This window comes from Athene noctua, chromosome 1 (genome assembly GCF_965140245.1).
Source record: "Athene noctua chromosome 1, bAthNoc1.hap1.1, whole genome shotgun sequence".
In the NCBI taxonomy this organism is placed as follows: Eukaryota; Metazoa; Chordata; class Aves; order Strigiformes; family Strigidae; genus Athene; species Athene noctua.
Window position 1 is genome coordinate 191,764,480 of NC_134037.1, and position 17,660 is coordinate 191,782,139.

The 17,660-nt window shown below is 41.9% G+C and overlaps 2 protein-coding genes across 3 annotated transcripts in view; one reads left to right on the top strand and one right to left on the bottom strand.

Moving 5' to 3' along the window:
• Positions 1-4,005: 4,005 nt before the first annotated feature.
• GABRA5 (gamma-aminobutyric acid type A receptor subunit alpha5) overlaps positions 4,006-17,660 on the bottom strand; it is a 56,652-nt gene continuing 42,997 nt past the window's right edge. Inside the window, exons 7-10 of the mRNA XM_074908344.1 lie at positions 13,764-13,907; positions 7,978-8,130; positions 6,361-6,572; positions 4,006-5,489 (exon numbers count right to left, since the gene is read on the bottom strand). Of these exons, the coding sequence (XP_074764445.1) occupies positions 5,187-5,489; positions 6,361-6,572; positions 7,978-8,130; positions 13,764-13,907 (812 nt within the window). The 3' untranslated portion in view covers positions 4,006-5,186. The remainder of the gene's footprint in view (positions 5,490-6,360; positions 6,573-7,977; positions 8,131-13,763; positions 13,908-17,660) is intronic.
• Positions 11,961-17,660, top strand: part of GABRB3 (gamma-aminobutyric acid type A receptor subunit beta3) — a 195,200-nt gene continuing 189,500 nt past the window's right edge. For both annotated transcript variants that reach the window (XM_074908309.1, XM_074908301.1), the window contains exon 1: positions 11,961-12,346. In XM_074908309.1, coding sequence (XP_074764410.1) covers positions 12,246-12,346 — 101 coding nt within the window. In that variant the 5' untranslated portion in view covers positions 11,961-12,245. The remainder of the gene's footprint in view (positions 12,347-17,660) is intronic.

Here is a 17,660-nt window from a genome sequence, read left to right on the forward strand (position 1 = left end):
GCCAGAAAGAATTCAAGCAATTTGATCAAACACTCCTTTAGAATAATTTAGGTTCCTCCCAACATTTCAGTGTCAATTCCAATCTGAGGAGCAAGGATGTTAGGGGAAATATATCCTTATTACAAATAACATTATTTCCAGATGTAAAAAACAAATAGTTGTGCAAGCGTTACATTCATCCAGTCTGTGTAAACTGAACAGCAAAGAGGTTTCATTCAGTTTTCTTGAAAGTTTAATTTATACATTGAGCAAGAATTTTTGAAAGACAAGATTATTTCATAAAATCATTTCTTCCTCAATTTTGTACAAGTATGTTTAGTTATTCCACAGAGGGCATATTCCATTTAGAAAAAAAGCAGAACACAATTTGAGATAACAGAAGAGGGCTAAGCTTTAGAAAATATATTTTTGCCTAAATTCATCCTTGGAGTAAGCTGGCACAGCTCGAATATCAGAAATAAAAAACCTTTTCCATTGTATTTGACTTGTTCTTTCATTCTTAATGGGCACAAGTGAGAAAATTTGGCAGTAGAACTGCACACGTTTACTCTCCAGTGCTGAATTGTTGTAATTCACTTTTCAACTCCTTTTTTTTATGAAAGCATACAGGAAAAAAACATTGACAAGCAATTTATTACTCTCTTTGGCTGTGACTAAGTTGTGAAGTAGATGTGCCCCACAGGGTCCCAGCTCACCCATACTGGGGCAGTGACACAGCTCACCCCACTCCTGAAGACCCAAGTTCCTTCCAGGGGTAACCAGAGGAGGTTGATGCACAGCCAGATACTACCCCAGCCTGAAGTAGGACAAGGGCAAGGTGTTTACTTTGAGCCAGGATCTGGGAATTGCTCCCATCTCCCACAGTTCAGATTACATCAGTGAGTAAATGGTCTCCCACACAAACAATTCCACTGACTGCAAAGAGATTTAAATTGTTAGGTGTTGTGTAGTGTAAGGCAGCGGCATTTAGATATTCCAGTCTGGAATCGATTAGCTTATTGAAGCATCTCTCAAACTATGGGACAGCACCTACTATTCAGGCAGGAGCACATGCTGTGAGGTGGCTTCTTTTTTCTTCTGTCACTTCAGTTCTCAGCAAGGATTAGGAGTGTGTGGGATTCTCTGAAAAACGTAAGGTAGACGCTTTCTTCAGGAAACTTCAATCCACAATAACAGAATGGGCTCTAATAATTTTCTGCCTTTACTGTCAAACACAGAAAGTGATAGTCAATATAACTGAAAGTATAGAATGTATGTGAATAATGGTATATGAATGTATAGAATGTCTGTGGTGCCATATGCCTTTGACAGGTAATTATCAGGTCCTCCTCACATTGGGTAAACTCTGATAAATTGTTTACTAAAATAAAGCAAAAGGCCTGATCCTCTGACTGTGCAACTCCAATGTTTGCAGGTAGTTCTGTATTCAGTGAAGACAAGGAGACTTTCCATGTAAGTAAAATAGGTCAGATTTAGAGGTTCTGGCACTGAGTCCTGCAATGGACACCAGAAAATTATGCTGAGCCACTAACGTAAGAGTCAGACTTGGGTGTGAGCACATAAAACAAAGCACAGAAAACCCTCTGGAGCAGATGGAATGGCTCTGGAGAAGATGCTGTAAAGATAGTTCCAAGTTTCTCATTCTTGGAGGGAAAAACCTCACACTGGAGTCTTTTTGTGGAAGTCTGAGGAAAGCATCTTCTGGAGGCTCGCAGGTTGTTCACAGTTTTCAACAGTGTAGTAAATGCAGGCTCCATTTTGTCCCAGAAGCACTCTGGTGCCACTGTCACAAGTACTCGGTGACCTAAGGTCTGACCAGGCATTCCTGCTCTCCAGTCTTCTCTTGTAGAAGAACATTTGCCGAGTAGCTGGATGAGGTCAGGACAAAGATTTGGATAGCCCTGTATCCTTCCTCTGAAAGAGGCCACAAGCAGGGTTTTTTTGAAGAGGAAAAGGGCATGTATATATGATATACCTCCCAAGTACTATTTTAGCTTCTAGCAATCAGCGTCTCAGGATTGTGATATAGTTTCAGTCTGTTTAGAGAATCGTGCAGAAGTCCCATGATCCAAATTAAACTTGAACCCACAGAAACTGTTTTTGGTCAGTGGCTGTCCAATTAGTTTCTTAATCTTTGGAACATCATTGTTGAATAACTGTATTTTATTTTGAAACCTTACAACTACCTGATCTTCCTGTAGGGAAAAAAAATCAAAACCAAAACCAAACCCACATTTTTCATGTAACTGACAGGAAGAAGTGTTAAGAATCCAACTTTGTAATTGTAAATATTATCATAAATAATGTGATAAAAAAGCTTGAGCCCGTGCCACCTGTAGGCTGCAAGAGTGGTTGGGAAGAGAACTGAGCTTACAGGTGCTGATACATACCTGCCAACAATACAGTAGCATGTATACACATAAGGGGTCAAAAAAAAAGGGCAAATCATCAAGTGGACTGTCTCCTGATGGGTCCTCAGTATCCCATCCATCACCTCAGACACCTGGTTGAGGAAGATCAGTTTGGTGCGTTATGTTGTGCCGCTGATGTTGCTACAGTTACATCTCATCTGTTATTCTGGTAAGACTAGAAATAGCAAGCTGTCTGTAAATTGATTCCTAGCAAGAAGCCTTGTCCAGATGTGTTACCCAGCACACAGCAATCTGCCACAAGTGTCAGTCATCATCATCAGCCACAGGAAAAGACTCAAGGGCAGTGAGCAAATGCTCATCTGTATGTAGTCTCCCCCAGGGATTAACAAGACCCTATCGTGCCATTCATTTCATGGTCACCTTGCCTTGCCACAGGAGGAATGAGTACCCATATGAAATGCTTAGAAGAAAAGTTTTCCAGGTGTGCTCATCCTGACTAAGAGGAATTGTTGTGTTTGCTAGCCCTGAGAGCGTGTTGGGCTCACCTCTCCTCGACCAGATATTTGGCCTCTAGGAGCCTAGCATGGCATTTGTTGTACATCTTTATGGCAATAGGGAAAGGCAGAAGAGGCTGCAACTGAGAGGGTCTGTCTTGCATGTGCAGAAAGATCTGCTCCCCTCCGCCAGTCCCCAGGTGTTTTTAGCTATATCGGAGATGCTCACTGAGTGAATCACGGGGGGCACTCAGTAGAATGTGTGTGCACTTCACTGGACTGCATCCCTGTTGGACTTGGCAAAAGCTATGTGCTCTTCACTGAGAAAACAGGAGGTCTTGTTGGCTCCAGCCTTTTTGTGGGAATAACCTACATGCGAGAAAAGCAACAGCCGTGGGGCTTTATAAGGTTTTGCCTCCCACTAGGCTCTGCACTTTTTCACTGCTTTTGATCCCCAAAGGGCCAGATTCATTGTATTCAGATACCATTATCCCACTTTTAAAACCAAAGAAATCATGGCTGCTCAAAGCCACATGGGAAGCCTACATGGAAACAGAGATCCAAATCCTCACCTTGGCTCAAGATAGCACCAACTAATAGATGGTCTTGCCCTTCCCTTGCTTCTATTTACCAGCTTCCAGTCACCTGCTCAGTCCCGTGGCTTCTCTATGGCCACTGAGAATTTCCAAATTTTTAATTCCACCACATCAAACAAAACACTGCAAAAAGGAATAGGTGTGTGAGATTTTTTTCTTGTCAATGTTTAGGAATGAAGGAGATGAAGAGAAGACACACAAGCAACCCACAGAGCTCCCCAGTCCTGGACCAGACACTCACCTCAAAGTGAAGCACTAACTCTCCTCTCTGTCCCAAACAGAACATGGGGCTGATGCTCCAGAGCAAGATAGCACCTAGTTCTGAAACACTGCAATTCACTGTCCTCACTCAGTATGTATCTTTCTGGGGAGCAATGAGGATGTGTCATGCGCACACATATGATCAAGTGCATGCATGCGTGCTTTCCAATTAATTCTTCCAGCTCTTGTGATTTTTTTAGTCTCTCTAAAATGATAACCAGCATAAGAATGACATTTTGCAATCAAATGTTGAATGCATTTTTTATTTAAACATTAAGATTATATTACAAAAGCTTCTGGAACAAGGAAAGAATGCCAAGAAGGAAGGAGCTGAAAACTCAGATTGCATTTTCTCATCCATTGTGAAAGCAAAACACATTGGCAGCAGCAAGGCGTTTTATAGAAAAGTTTCAGATGGACAGTACAAAGACCTTTCTGTCAATATTGTCACTGAAACACCTTGCTGTTGTGAAGCACATCTTTTTTTCTGATCACACTTCTTAGTGTTGACTGATTGGTTTTTGCTGTGGGAAACAAGTAATAATTATTGCAGATTTACTGTTAATCTCTGATAATATAACACAATCTTCTTCTTGGGAAAATGTCCAAATATCATTTACTTTACCCTAATAAAAATGTCTACTGCTGTTGTTAGAAGTTTTATTTGCACAAGTATGTTCCTAATCTATGTTAATTTCATGCAATATCTCTAATTTTTGGAATAAATACTGATAATTATTTGAGAAATTTCCTTGGAATGCAAAATCCAAAAAACCTTCATATTTTCTTTTAAGGGCAAGATTCCACCACCTTTATTTACACAAGTAGCATCATGCTCCCTATGTTACTTCACTGCAAGCTAGAGGCTCGAGCCGTGGAAATCAGCATGGCCCCATTAGGATTTACTGCATTGGATTAACTTTGAATGAAAATTGGGCTGAGCAGTTTTATCTGTGGAGTAATGCACTGCTTATAACCAGTAAAGGTGCTCAGACACAGCCCTACACTTAATAATTTGGCACATTTACAACTGGAGTTACTCAGTAACTTATCAGATGACAATAGCGGAGCTCTTCTGTAAAATATAGGTTAAGCCTATATTTGTATGACTATACATCTGAAGTATAAAAACCACGATATGTAGTACACTTGAACAGTTAAAAAATATAACTTATTTTATTTGTAAACTATCAATGCAAGATACTCATCAGCAAAGAAGCCATGTTCAATGTCTTCTGATCTTTTATAAAGATCTGTTGCTGTAAGTAGTATAATCGTCTCCGAAACATCTGAGGTTACATGTAGAAACAATCAAGGCAATATTATTTGTACATATTATTAAACATGCAAAAAACTTCCTGAAGAATATTGCCCAAATGTAGAAAGTCATCTGGATCTCAAATTTTCCTTGGTAGCATCTGCTTTGTAAGTATGGCTCACATGTGGCTTTAGAGTCCTTCAGTTTATTTTTGAGAATTGGCACCTTTAATAACAGGCTCCCTATTCAAATATGTGGCCCAGTAAACTAAGTTGAAAGTTCCAAACAGTACTGGAAAAATTATCCGGGACATTTTGTCAATCTTACTGATGCTGTTGTAAGTCTTTTTGCTTTCAGCGGGCTTTTCTTCTGCAGACTTTACTGGAGCAGATGCAGTGTTTGAGATGACAGATGGGGCTGAGTCCTTTGGCATGTTTGGTGCAGGGGTCATCTTCCCAGTGCTGTAAGTATTAGTTGATTTATTTCCCAGCAATTCACGCTCTTTTTTCTGCAGTGTAAAGAACAAAATATTAGACTGCAGGAACAGAAAGTGGAAACACCTCAAGCTATTAACCCAAAAATCAAAGTACCGTAATCATTTATTCTTTGACTACCAAACATCTGCTTCTACCTTCATTTTATTGCCTTTAGTCAGGTCAAACTTTCCCTGATGCCAGAGAAAGCCCCGGATCCCACCTGGCATGTGCATAGCAGCTTCTTTCGTCAAGGCAATGCAGTCCTGTACCTGCAGAGGTTGCTGCCCTGCAAGCAGCTGGTTGCAGCAAGGCACATGGTGAAGGGCTCATTGCCCCTGCCAGCTTGCCCTCTTTATATTGCTCTTTCAGGATGCCTGCAGGTACAAGATCTCTCTAGGAGATCATTTGCTAAGAGTCAGTCCTATTCCAAAATTTTCATTTCAGCATGAAACTCAAAAGTTTGTGTTTTCACAGAACTGCTCTTTGGTCTCTTTTTATACTGGAGATACTCTGGTGGAACTCTGCCTCATGGAGCTCAATGTGAGCTTTGTCATTTATTTGTGAGAGCACACAGGGAGTGCTTCATAAAGATACATTTCACAGTATATGTCTGCTATTATCAGAAGTCTGGTCACTAAAATCCCATGCCATATGTACTCAATGCACTATATTCTTCTGAAAACAGTCCTCTTCATATACAGGTGGTAGAGACTGATAGACTATGTCTATGAAGAAAAGAAGGCATATTTCCCTGGAAATTTTCCTCTATAGGAAGGTGAAATTATGTCATGAGGTAATTAAATACCTTTTTCATGAAGAAGCTGAAAATTGTCCACTCAGTTATCTGAACTACGCTGAGTACCTGCTTTTTTTTCTAGGTATTAAAAAATGTAAGGTAAGCACCTTGATTTTAGCAGCTTCCAGGGCTTTTTTGCCATCCCATGCCCAACTCCTCTTCGTGAAATAGTTCACTGTTGCAAATTCAATCAATGCAGAAAATACAAAGGCATAGCAGACAGCTATAAACCAGTCCATTGCAGTAGCATAGGCCACTTTTGGCAAAGAGTTACGGGCACTGATACTTAAGGTGGTCATGGTGAGGACTGTGGTTACTCCTGTAAAGATGGAAAAAAAAAAAGAGGCAGAGATCAGTCTGGTAACCCTTATGAGTTTCCTAATGAGTTAGAAGCAGGCCCCAATTCAGCAGGATACCTAAGAAGGCCACATGAAGTCAGTCAGTGTTTGCATATTACAGTCTGAAAGAGTAAGATGCTTTGCTTTCCGAGAAAAAATGAAAGCCTCCACCCTCAGGGGTTTACTTCTGTGGTGTTCTGGCTATCTCTAGTTATAGTGTATTTAAGTAAGTATTTTTAAGGATAACGCAAACCCAGCTGTTACATAAACCAAAACCTTACTGGTATTTTATCCTTGTACACTGATGCATGATATGTATAGAATGTCCCTCGTTAAGTGGTACATTATAAAATCAGTGAACAACCCATTTAGCAGTAACTGTCAGAATAAAGTGGGATTACTGATTTTATTTTCTTACACGGAGATTTTATGTATGAAATCGTTGGCTGTTACTGATTTTTTTGACTGTAGCTCCTCCTTTTCCATAAGCCCGTAAATGACAGAGCTGCCACTACTTTCACCTGTGGAAGGATGCCCCCATTAGGACAAAATTCAGCTCTAAGTTACAGCTTTGTAAACCTGGAATGGGTACCACTGGTCAGCAAAGCGATGCCGGTACCTGTATTCTCCCATACAGCCTCCTGAACTGGTTTTTGATCAAAGATGCTGACCGATTTCAGTAGGTTTGTACAGAAGAATGACTCCTATAAGAACAGTGGAATGAAGTTTTACATAAGAAACTGTTCCTGCTTCCCTCATTTTTCATCTAGTGAAAATTTTATATTTCATCAACCTTCACTTAAGACTCTGTTTATTTTCTGCAATCTTCTAGCGATAAATTGAGTAATTTAAGAGATCCCGAGGGGTTTTTCCATTACAACTTCTGCAATAAATATACATTTTCTAAATGCCAAATCATATTAATTTGTTTGATGGTAATAGAGATAATTGTCACTAATTAACTTCTACATGGTTTTCCCAGATAAACATCTTAAAAAACATAAACAAAATGTCTTGATGTGAAATCTGTTTCAAATGCTTAGCTACAGTACACACTAAATATGATCATATGTATGGGGTTTTGTTCTAAACCATCCAGTATTTTACCTGAGTGGAAAAAAAAAACAAAAATCACACCAATCTGATTCGTCTGTCTTCTGTCCTTAACCTTCATATAATTGATTCTTGTGCAATTTCTGTCATAACTTTACCCAAAAAAAAGCCCAGACAGCGGTTTTAAATGGATTTTGAGTTTAAACTGGAAGGGAACACCTAGAACATCTCAAGTAGAAATAAGCATTAGCACACTAATGTTTTCTTAAAACAAATCACTTCCACAAGCCAGACTGATGCTTTCCACTTGCTGGGAGACAGTGGGATACTCACCAAAGACAGTCCTAGCAGGGACAGATTCTCTGTTCAGCCAAAACGACACTTGTGATAAGATCACAGTCATAATGCAAGGAAGGTACGTCTGGATGACAAAATAACCAATTTTTCTTTTCAGATGAAAATGGGCTGTCATAATAGTATATTCGCCTAGAGGAAGAAAAATGTGCATGTGGGTAAAGTAAGAAAGGTCTACTGATTTAGGAACTTAAGCAGGCCAGTTCCACCCCCCCTCCATTTGGGGATACCATTCAGCCATTCTCAATTGCATGAAAAATGTTTTCTGTGGTGTGGAAAACCAGGACTTGAGACAGAGGTGCTGCTAGATCCTGCTAGTCTTCACATTCAGTCCCCAGTAGCAGAAGACAATGACTGACTGCTCCTACTGCACTGAAAATCTGCAGTCCTTTTATGCACCTGGGATGTCTTGATGTTCACAGGCTTAAAAAAATCCAGGTTGCTGGCACTGCCTCAGTCCTACAAACTGTCTTACAAGAGTAATGATTAAGGCCATCTACTCTTAGAAACCTGATTTAGCAGCAGGACTTAACCTCATTAGAGCAACTGTTATTGTCAAGCCATCAGTTTTCAAGAATGAGAACATGTCCAGACACTCCTGCTGCACCACACTCCAGGGACTGCCTGTCCTAGTGTTGTTGCTGCAAAAACCGCAGCTTTGCACATGGATCTTGGGATATCTTATTGATCTGAGTACCCAAACATGTCAGATTGCTCCTCCAGGAAAAAAAAAAAAATCCCTCTAGTGCACATAGGTTTTCTAGAATTTGGTACACCTTAGCCATTGGAAAGGTCATCTACTTCTGGATAGACATTGTGCCATGTCTTGTTCACTTGTGCAATGAATATTTTACTGACTGTATGGAGAATTCACTGAAAGCTGCCACAGCAGTGCTAAATTCCATGTCTTTTTTATATGCCAAATTCACAGCATTGCCTTAATCTGTCTTTTGTCAGGGCCTCTGAATTTCAATAAAAGCCTAAAAAAATGCACTCCCAAATCGACAGACCAGCTGTCACCTTCCCTAATGTTTCAGAAAAAATCAAAACTCAATTCGTTCTTTCAGACTGTTCCTGGAAAACCATGTAACTGTTACTGAAGGGTATTCATTGATGGGAACTGCTCCCCAAAGCCAAAATCTCGCTAGCTAAAAACAGGCTACTATTTGCCTAGGAAAAAAAAAGAGTAAAAACAAAATGCAAGAATAAAAAAACAACCAATCCCTTCAAGCCCTACAGATCTCCACTCACATTGATATCAAATCAATTTAAAAGCATGCATCATTCAGCTGGGTACTGATGAATCAGAGTAATGCCTGTTCTGAAATTTATATTGTCCTTCAAGAACAAAACAAATATAGCTATAATCTCTGCTACAAGATTTAACTGTTAGTCTCTACAGACCAGCCACAAAAGGAAAATATAAACCATACTGATTCTGCCTTGAGTGAACAGTCCAAGTTGAGCTGTGGCCAGCATTGCTAAGCAGTTACATTTGGCAGATTATTTCTAAGTGACAACATGGCTAATTAGCGGAGAACAGGTCTACAGTGAAAGGGCTTTTGCAAGTATAGATGCACTGATAGGCTAGAGGAGGTCTATTATTCTGGATGAAGTTTACAGACCTTGTTTGTGCTGAGGATTTTAGACACCCTGAAATAGCATAGAAATACCTTTACCTGACAGCCTGCCTCAATCTTTATGACTTTCTTCTGGAGTCTGACTTTCTGGTGAAATGATTCCCTGAAGAAGAATGTGGAGATGGACAGGAAATGCTGTAAAACTGGGGAGAAAATCCCTGTGAAGCAATGTCTAATTCCCTTCCTATAAATTTGAGCCAGGGATGCTGAACATGCTGTGGTCTCAGGAGGAATCCCACTTGCTATTTATTTAGGACCATTTAATTTGTGGATTATCCATAAAATATGCCAGAAGCAGCAGAGTCTATGTGCTTGTAACCTGCTTCTGAGTTGCTACTGCACTGGGATGTGTTTGAGTCAGTTTCCCTGCTTGCTAAGGAGTGATGATGTGCATTATTGATTTTGACAGTATGCTTTTGGAGCTGGAATAAAAAAGATCTACACAGCTTCGGCAGAGCAACAGGACCCCTTTATTTCCTTCTTAAAATGCAGAAAATGAATGCCTACAATTTGATGGCCCTCCACAGCTGATTTATACCTTATCATTTTCTGCAACATATCAAAGCTCTTGTCTCCGTTGAAATAATGCTATCACCTTGATTTTATACTTACGTTTCTTCCAACTGGTATCTTCTCTGATTTCCCATGCTGTCCCTTTCAAAAATGCTTACACTAGGAATGCTTCCTTTAGCACATTTAGGGCTTAAGAAAACCCCACAGCTTGGTTTTTAATGTCCTGGGACCACTGTTTAGTAAGTAAAGTAAAGCTAAAAGCTGCTTGACTTGGCCTTTTGTTTATACAGAACAAAATACTGGCTCTGTTGGAGTGGCAAAGCTCCTTTTTACTTCTTCAAGGCCACTGTTTATTCTTAGACCATAAGCTTTCTTCAGCAAGAGCTAATTTTTGTTATAGGTTTATGTAGCACTTAAAAGAGAATCCTGTTCCTGATGGGGTCCACTCATCACTGCACAAAACAATTTTAATGACAAATTTAGCACTAATGAAAAGCCCTAGAGCGGGAATGGCTGCATTTCTTCACACAGCTATGATACTGTGCTGCTGCTGGTCTTAAGGGTTTTTTTTTATGCTTTAAAAGCTGCTATAGCATTTTTCTGGTATCTAGATGATTGAGTTCTAGAGATTATAATTACAAATTTTCCAGGATCTTACATGCATTCTTGCATTGCCATTATGCTGGGATTCAATAGAGTATTTTAATGAGGCTGGACCAGCCTCCAGGCTTGTTCATTTACTGGCTATACCTGGACTCAGGTGTATTAACAGCTGTTCTGGCAAGATCCTGACATTAGATCTGTGACATCGCATCTCTGACCACGCTGACATCCAGAATATTTGACTGATGAGAAACACCGGTGTTCTTTTTTATAGTGATGCAGGGGAAAGATTCAGCTCAAGGGAAAACCAGAACTATTTGGTGCAAAATGAAGGGTTGAATGATCCTTTTATTATTTAGGCTTTGGATATTTCAAAGCCCAGGCTCCAGCTGGCAGAAGATAAAAGAGTGGGTTTTAGTTCTGTTTTGTGGCACTGCAGATCTTAAGTTAGTGATGAGAGATTCTGGGTATGTGGAACAGAACTGGGCAACCATTTGCAGAAAGCAGTAAGATCCACTTAGACACAAATTCTGTATCTGATTGTTTCAGCACTTGAACTACCAGGACATAATGGATTTTGGGCCTGTTGGAAGCAGCGTGAGCAGCAGTCAAGTATCTTCTCTTTTGGGGGAATGACATTTGGGGATGTTAGCACAAAAAAACCCAAAACAAATGGGTGGCTCATGTCAGAGCTATTTTCTGCTGCATGGCTAAAATGTTCTCAGTTTCAAGATTGGTTAGAGAATTGGGAGTGCCAGGATATTTTCTCTGAGAAGACAGCCAAACTTAGTGACATAAAAAATCAGCAGAATCCCAAGGGATTAGTGCAGGTCCAGCATTCCCATTCAAAAAAAAGTTTGCTTGAAAGGAGAGCATAAATGTCCTATGACATACACAGACATTTTGACTATGCAACTGCAAGAGCTGTGTATTAGATTGACTCATGTCAAAAAACCCACAAAAAGATCCAAGCACTCAGATTTGTACAACAGCTATTTGGTTTTTCTTTTTCATGTTCAACAATTCAATAGAAGGAAGAAATGGCTTAGATCGCCGTTCATAAGTAACCCTGATTACTGGTTTCCTACGAGCTTGATGAAGTCCAGAAAATCCATCGCTGACTGATGCTTTCCCTGTGCAAAATCGGATTTTTGTATTTTGCTAATCCCTGGTTACAATCTGTGTCCTGCTCTTTGTGATCCACCCTGCAATCAGAATCCAGCCAGCCCAGATGTAACCTGGGACATTAATATAAAATCTTGACATTGGAAAACAACCATTTATTAGCCCAAATCTTAAAATACAGTCGTTACTGGGCAGAAACTTTGGGATTTGCCTGAAGAGTCCCCAGTTTCCTTGGGCTGAGGAGTACAAGTTGCTTTCACAGGCAAAGCTGCAAACTGGAAGTGGCCTGGAGCTGACACGCTGGAGCACTCGCTGCCTGGGGTGGATGATTTTCTTGCTCTGAGGAGCAGGACGAACTTGTAGGAGATGTGCCAGTACATCCTCTGGATCTTTTTCTTGGCAACAATGAAGGCGAGAGGGGAGCTGCCATTCATTGCAGAAAACAATGCGGCTATGATGGTAAACTGGTAAGGAAAAAAGCATCTTTCCTCTTTAATGGGAGATAGAGTACTCATCCTTGTCTGCAGCAGTGGCTGCTCTGACTCTGTCTATAAGCTTCTCCTGACTTTTAAGTATCTTTGCTTTAGCAACAGCTTTGTGTCTCCTAAAATGGGCAAGGGAGGGGGTGAAGCTCTACAGGATGGAGATGGGGGTTGTGTTTAGTAGCTCCCCTGTCCTGTCCAAGACAAGCCTTCCCTCAGTTTGTGTCCTGTTTGGAGAGTAAGTGGCAGGTCCAGCTGCCCCCTCTTTATTTGCCATGTTTGGACAGCTTGAGCAGAAAGCTTTACATTTCTTCATATTTTGGTCTAGCTAACTTTGTGTGCAAACGTATGTGTACCTGCTTTCACATCTCCTAACTTTCCTGAAGATAGTAACAGGTTCCTAACTCAATCTATACTTCGTCCTCTACAATCCTGTCTTCAGCTCAGAGCCCGTTATTTTTCAGCACGGACACAGTGCCTTACCAGAAGACTGCTGTGCTTTGCCAGCAGGAATTTCTCCCAGCTGTGCTGCTGCAGGCTGCCCCTTTTCCTTATCCCAAGCCCCACACAACAACGGTGGTGGAAATCCCTTTTTCCTTCACCGGCAGGCTATTTTGTTTCCCCCTACGCTGGATGCCACCAAGGCTCTCCAGCCGAGTGCATTGTGTAACCTGGTTAAGCCCCCGTCCTGCTGAACCCACGTAATCCCTGTCCAGGCCTTGACCCCCCCGCCCCAGGAGTCCCCCTGCCAATGCACGCCCAGGGCTGCCCTTGCATGGGAGCCTTAAGAACGAGGGGGGCATGGCTCACGTGGGTGCCCGGCCTGGGATTAAGGGCTCTTTGCCTCCCTAATGCTGCTACATCTGGCACCTCCGCTTGCAGCCCAGGAGGAAATGGGAATCCTTGGGGTTTGCGCCTCCTCTCCCGCACACGCTGCAGAGCCACGCCACAGCCCCATGCCACGGCCCCCACCTGCCCTCCGCTCCGTCCTCCTGCACGGTTTCATCAAGCAAATCGCTTTAAAGCGACGGTTGAAATGGATCAAATGTGTGGGTGGTGTTTGCCTCCCGGGGTGATTCCTCCCACAGGGAAATAAGCCAGCAATAGCACTGGCAGCCTCAGCAAAGGCGGTTGCCAAGAAGCTGTGTGCAGCTTCTCCAGCACTCCTGTTAAATAGCAGGAGCCTGGATGCATCTTCAGCAACAGCCTTGTAACGTACCTGAGTCCACAGATAACCCCTCTCAGTGTTCCACTGCCTCTGTTAAGTAACCTGCACAGGATTTCCCTTGTACCCCAGGTCCCACAGATGCTTCCCTAGCCTCCTTGCAAAATAACCAGAGCCTGTGGATCTCCCCTCCCACTCCAGTTATCAGAAAACATGGGTTGGAAATATTCTTCCTACCTGTACTGGTACTGATGTTTTCAGTTCCTACAGTTTGTCCCATCAGGTGGTACTGGTTAAGTCGTGAGCCATCTTCAGCCACCACCACAGATGTTGTGGTGCTATTAGTCCACACATAGATCACTTCAGAATTGGGATAAGCATCTGTCAACAAGGGGAAAAAAAGACAGTGATGAGTAAAAAACACTGTGTAATATTTTAGTGGATCCTTAAATGATAAACAGTGGGGAGAGGGAAGAATGGAGGAGTGAGAGTGAATGGAGAAAAACAAATAAAGATGATGCAATCATGTTCCCATATGCCCAGCTCAAAAAATACTAGGTTGAAGCCTTCTAATATATGAATATAATGGATGTGTGGGATGGTTTGTCAAAGGCTGGAATAGTGCAGGTATAAATATAATCCATCACAGGTACTCGATTTGGGAAAGAGCAGCTCAGACCTATACTCACCTAGCTGGCAGCTGCTACACCCCAGCAAGCTGCAAAAGGCGTTTTGCTGAAATCCCCCCTCAAAAGTATTTGGCCACCTTAAGTGCCGGGACAACGGGCACCCTCTGTGTCTCATACCATCTTCAGGACAAAATACTAAGTGACACTGTGTGCAAGTACAGGGTCTGGAGTGTGTTCACTGTCTTTGGGATATGTGCGTGTGGATGAGGGGGTAGGTCTTGTGTGTAGGCAACGGCTGCAGATAACGGAAGCTGGGATGTATCTGCCTGTGCCTGTGATGCTGAGGAGCAGAGCCAGGACTCAGAGGTGAGACTGTGTGAAGGAGAGTGGGGGGTGGGTGTGTGCATACCAGAGCAAATGGGGGATGGTATGGAAACACCTGCACACCCAGAGATGTGAATGTAGCAAGATTTCTCTCGCATTCATTCGTAAGTCTTAGGAAATGGTGGCATTACTGCCAATTCATTCCTTCTTCTATAATGTTGCTGTTATTTTTAATGCCCTAATACCCAGAGGAATTATGCTATTATTACGGAATCTCAGTTTTCTTTTAGAAAGACAGTCAGTGCTGGTTTTATTTTTTAAGGCTTCTCTGCAGATAGTCTCAAAAAATCCAAGAGCTGACTAGAGATTTTATTTCATTTAAGTAGCTCTCACACTTTTTACAACACTTCATTGAAAGCTTTCAGGTAACATTACTGCAGGCATGTTACAGTAGGCTGGAGTCCCTTGTACTAAAATCTCTGGAAAGCAGGCAAGGCTTACTCTACAAATAGGAGGTGAAAAGCAGGTAGAGTTGGAAGCAGTCTGAAGTCAAATACTAATATCTCACCTTCTGCACTCTAACTTGTATGTTGGGGGTGCAGAATGTTTCCTTCTGGAAAAACTCACATCCTAGTTCAGTGCAACCTGTGCAGGAGGCAACACACAACGGCTTTCCAGATAAGGACTTGAGAGTCAAGGGCAAGAGGTTAGCTTGCGTATTGGCTGCATCAGACTGAGTTTTGTTTGCTAGAGCTAGTAATCTGTCTTGGAAAGCTGCAGCTCCGTGGAGCACTTAAAATACTTCACAGACAGTGGGTTAACATGAGCTTCTGAGGCACTGCAGTGGCAAGAAATATGCAAAGGCAGTCCCTGGATCCATACAACCAGGAATGTCAAGCAGAAAATGGGAAGTGATTCCTGTTCAGGTTAAGAGCATATATGCATAGCACATCACTTGGATGCTGGAGCAGGTAGCAGGAAAGAAAGCAGCACCTTGTTTTCACTGTTATTAACCTTCCCGTGGCACCTGTGGGAAGTGCTGTCAGAGGCACTAGGCTAGATACACCCTTGGTCTGACTGCTTATGACTATTTGTACATTGTTGTCCACACCTCAAAAAAGTTATGGAAATAATGAGAACAGAGAGGGGGAGAGAGTTCAAAAGAGGGTCACAAGTATCTCCAGGGACTGGAAAACAAGTCATGATTTAAGCTTTAAAAGCTCAACTTATTTAGCTCACTGACAAGAAGCTGAGATGTGACTCAAGCGCTGAGTATAGATACTTGCATACAGAAATCTAAAAACAGGGTGAATTTCTTGTACTACTGACAAAAGGAAAAGAAAAATTCAGTACCCAGAAGATGGTTTCAGGCAGACTGAGATGAAGAACAGGACACAATTTCCTAACTGGGGGAGGGGGGAAGGAGGTAATTAGACAGTGGATAATCTTCTGAGAAAAGAATGATGGACCACTGTCACTAGAAAGATAATGATGTGAGGAGATCTTTTCTGTCACATATCTGACAGTTGTTGCTGCTGTATTCAGGGCTGGAGCTGATCCAGGGTTTGGAAGTTGAAGATCTACAAATCCTCCATCCCTTGTTAGCCATGCAGCCATAGAGAACTGCCCACACACCTTCCATGTACTTGTATTTGTAGCTGTGCAGTAAAATTACTGTAATTACATCTCATGATCTGCTTTGAAAGGCTAAGAAGGAATGCCTTCCCTATTTCAGAATATTCACATCACAAAAAGTGATGGAATTTCACCTTCCCTGTAGAGCTGAGATACTTTCTCATCTGAGATGATTACAATTTCACAACATGTTGAAAATAATTCCAAAGCCAGATCTGGAGAAGGCAAGTAGGGGGAGATGGGTCCATTTAAAAAGGTGCTGCAGAAAGCCCTCCTTTTTAAGTGCTTATCTGGTATATGTCATTCATGTGCTGATCTCCCCAGTGAATGTTAGATTTGTGTAAGCAGATTTGGGATTGCCAGAGAATTTCATTTTTACCTATGTTACTTCCTGTGCAAAAAAACCCCACTGGAATTCTTACTGGGATGATCCAGATATATCCCACCTCAGCAGTTCCGTTACTGCAAGGATCCCAGGCACTGGGATAACCGGGTTTGTCCTGTTTTCTGCCAGTGACACACAGTAATTCAGCCCAACTATATACTCCCTGGTGAAAGCACGGTAGCCAAATTCCACTGAAACTGCGACCACATGGGAACGCAGGCCTGTGAGGTTTAACAAATATTTGAATGCTTTAGTTCTCTGCTCTGTCTAGCCTTGATCCTAAAATCAATATATACCTCTACTTTGAATTGCAGACTTTACTGGGTATCTAAACACATGCACCGGTACAGGGTTAGAGGCTCCTACTCTGGAGAAGTCCAGCATCTCCTCCTGTAAAAAACTACCTGTAATTTAGACAGAAGCCAGAAGGTGCCAAAATTCCACCCAGATCTTGCAGGTATGCCCAAGCAATATTTCATGAGGCTACTTTCTTTCAAAAGCATGTCAGGGAAGGGATGCTGCCCACCCCAGGCCAGCTGGTGAGAAGACAGAGCATTGAGGCAGTCAAGAACAAAGCTTGAGGCCAGTCCCTGCCTGGGAAGAAGACTCCAGCCTGCAGGTCCTTTCTCAAAGAAAAATATCTATTGCAAGGCTACAAGACAGAGAGCTGCACCACTGCTTGGCCTGGACTAGAATATCTACAGGAGAAGGCAGAATAGCCCAGCTAAAAGAGGATCTTGTGCAGGAGCAGGGTGGTTATAGGCAAGGCTTTAAGACACAAGGGGTAACAGACGTGTCCTTGCAGACCTCAACCCAAACTGATTCAACCTACAGTGATTTTTCCCTCTCAGAAGTCTGTCACATTAGGAACAGGATGAATTTACCCCAGTCTAGAGATATGCTATTGTGATGGATCACATATATGATATGATCCTCATCTATCTTTCATGCAAATATAAGAAAACATGGTCTGTGTTTTAAAAAGCTCTAACATAAGATTTTTGGCTTAGTGCCTCCTTTCCTCACTATGGGCCAGGTTCTGACTGTCTAAGCCTTCTTGGGAGAAAGAGAAGAATGGAGAAAATGTCAAAACAGAAATGTGAATATAAAAAGATACAGCCACCCTCACAGTCCATACACACCCTTGAGAGACACTTAGAG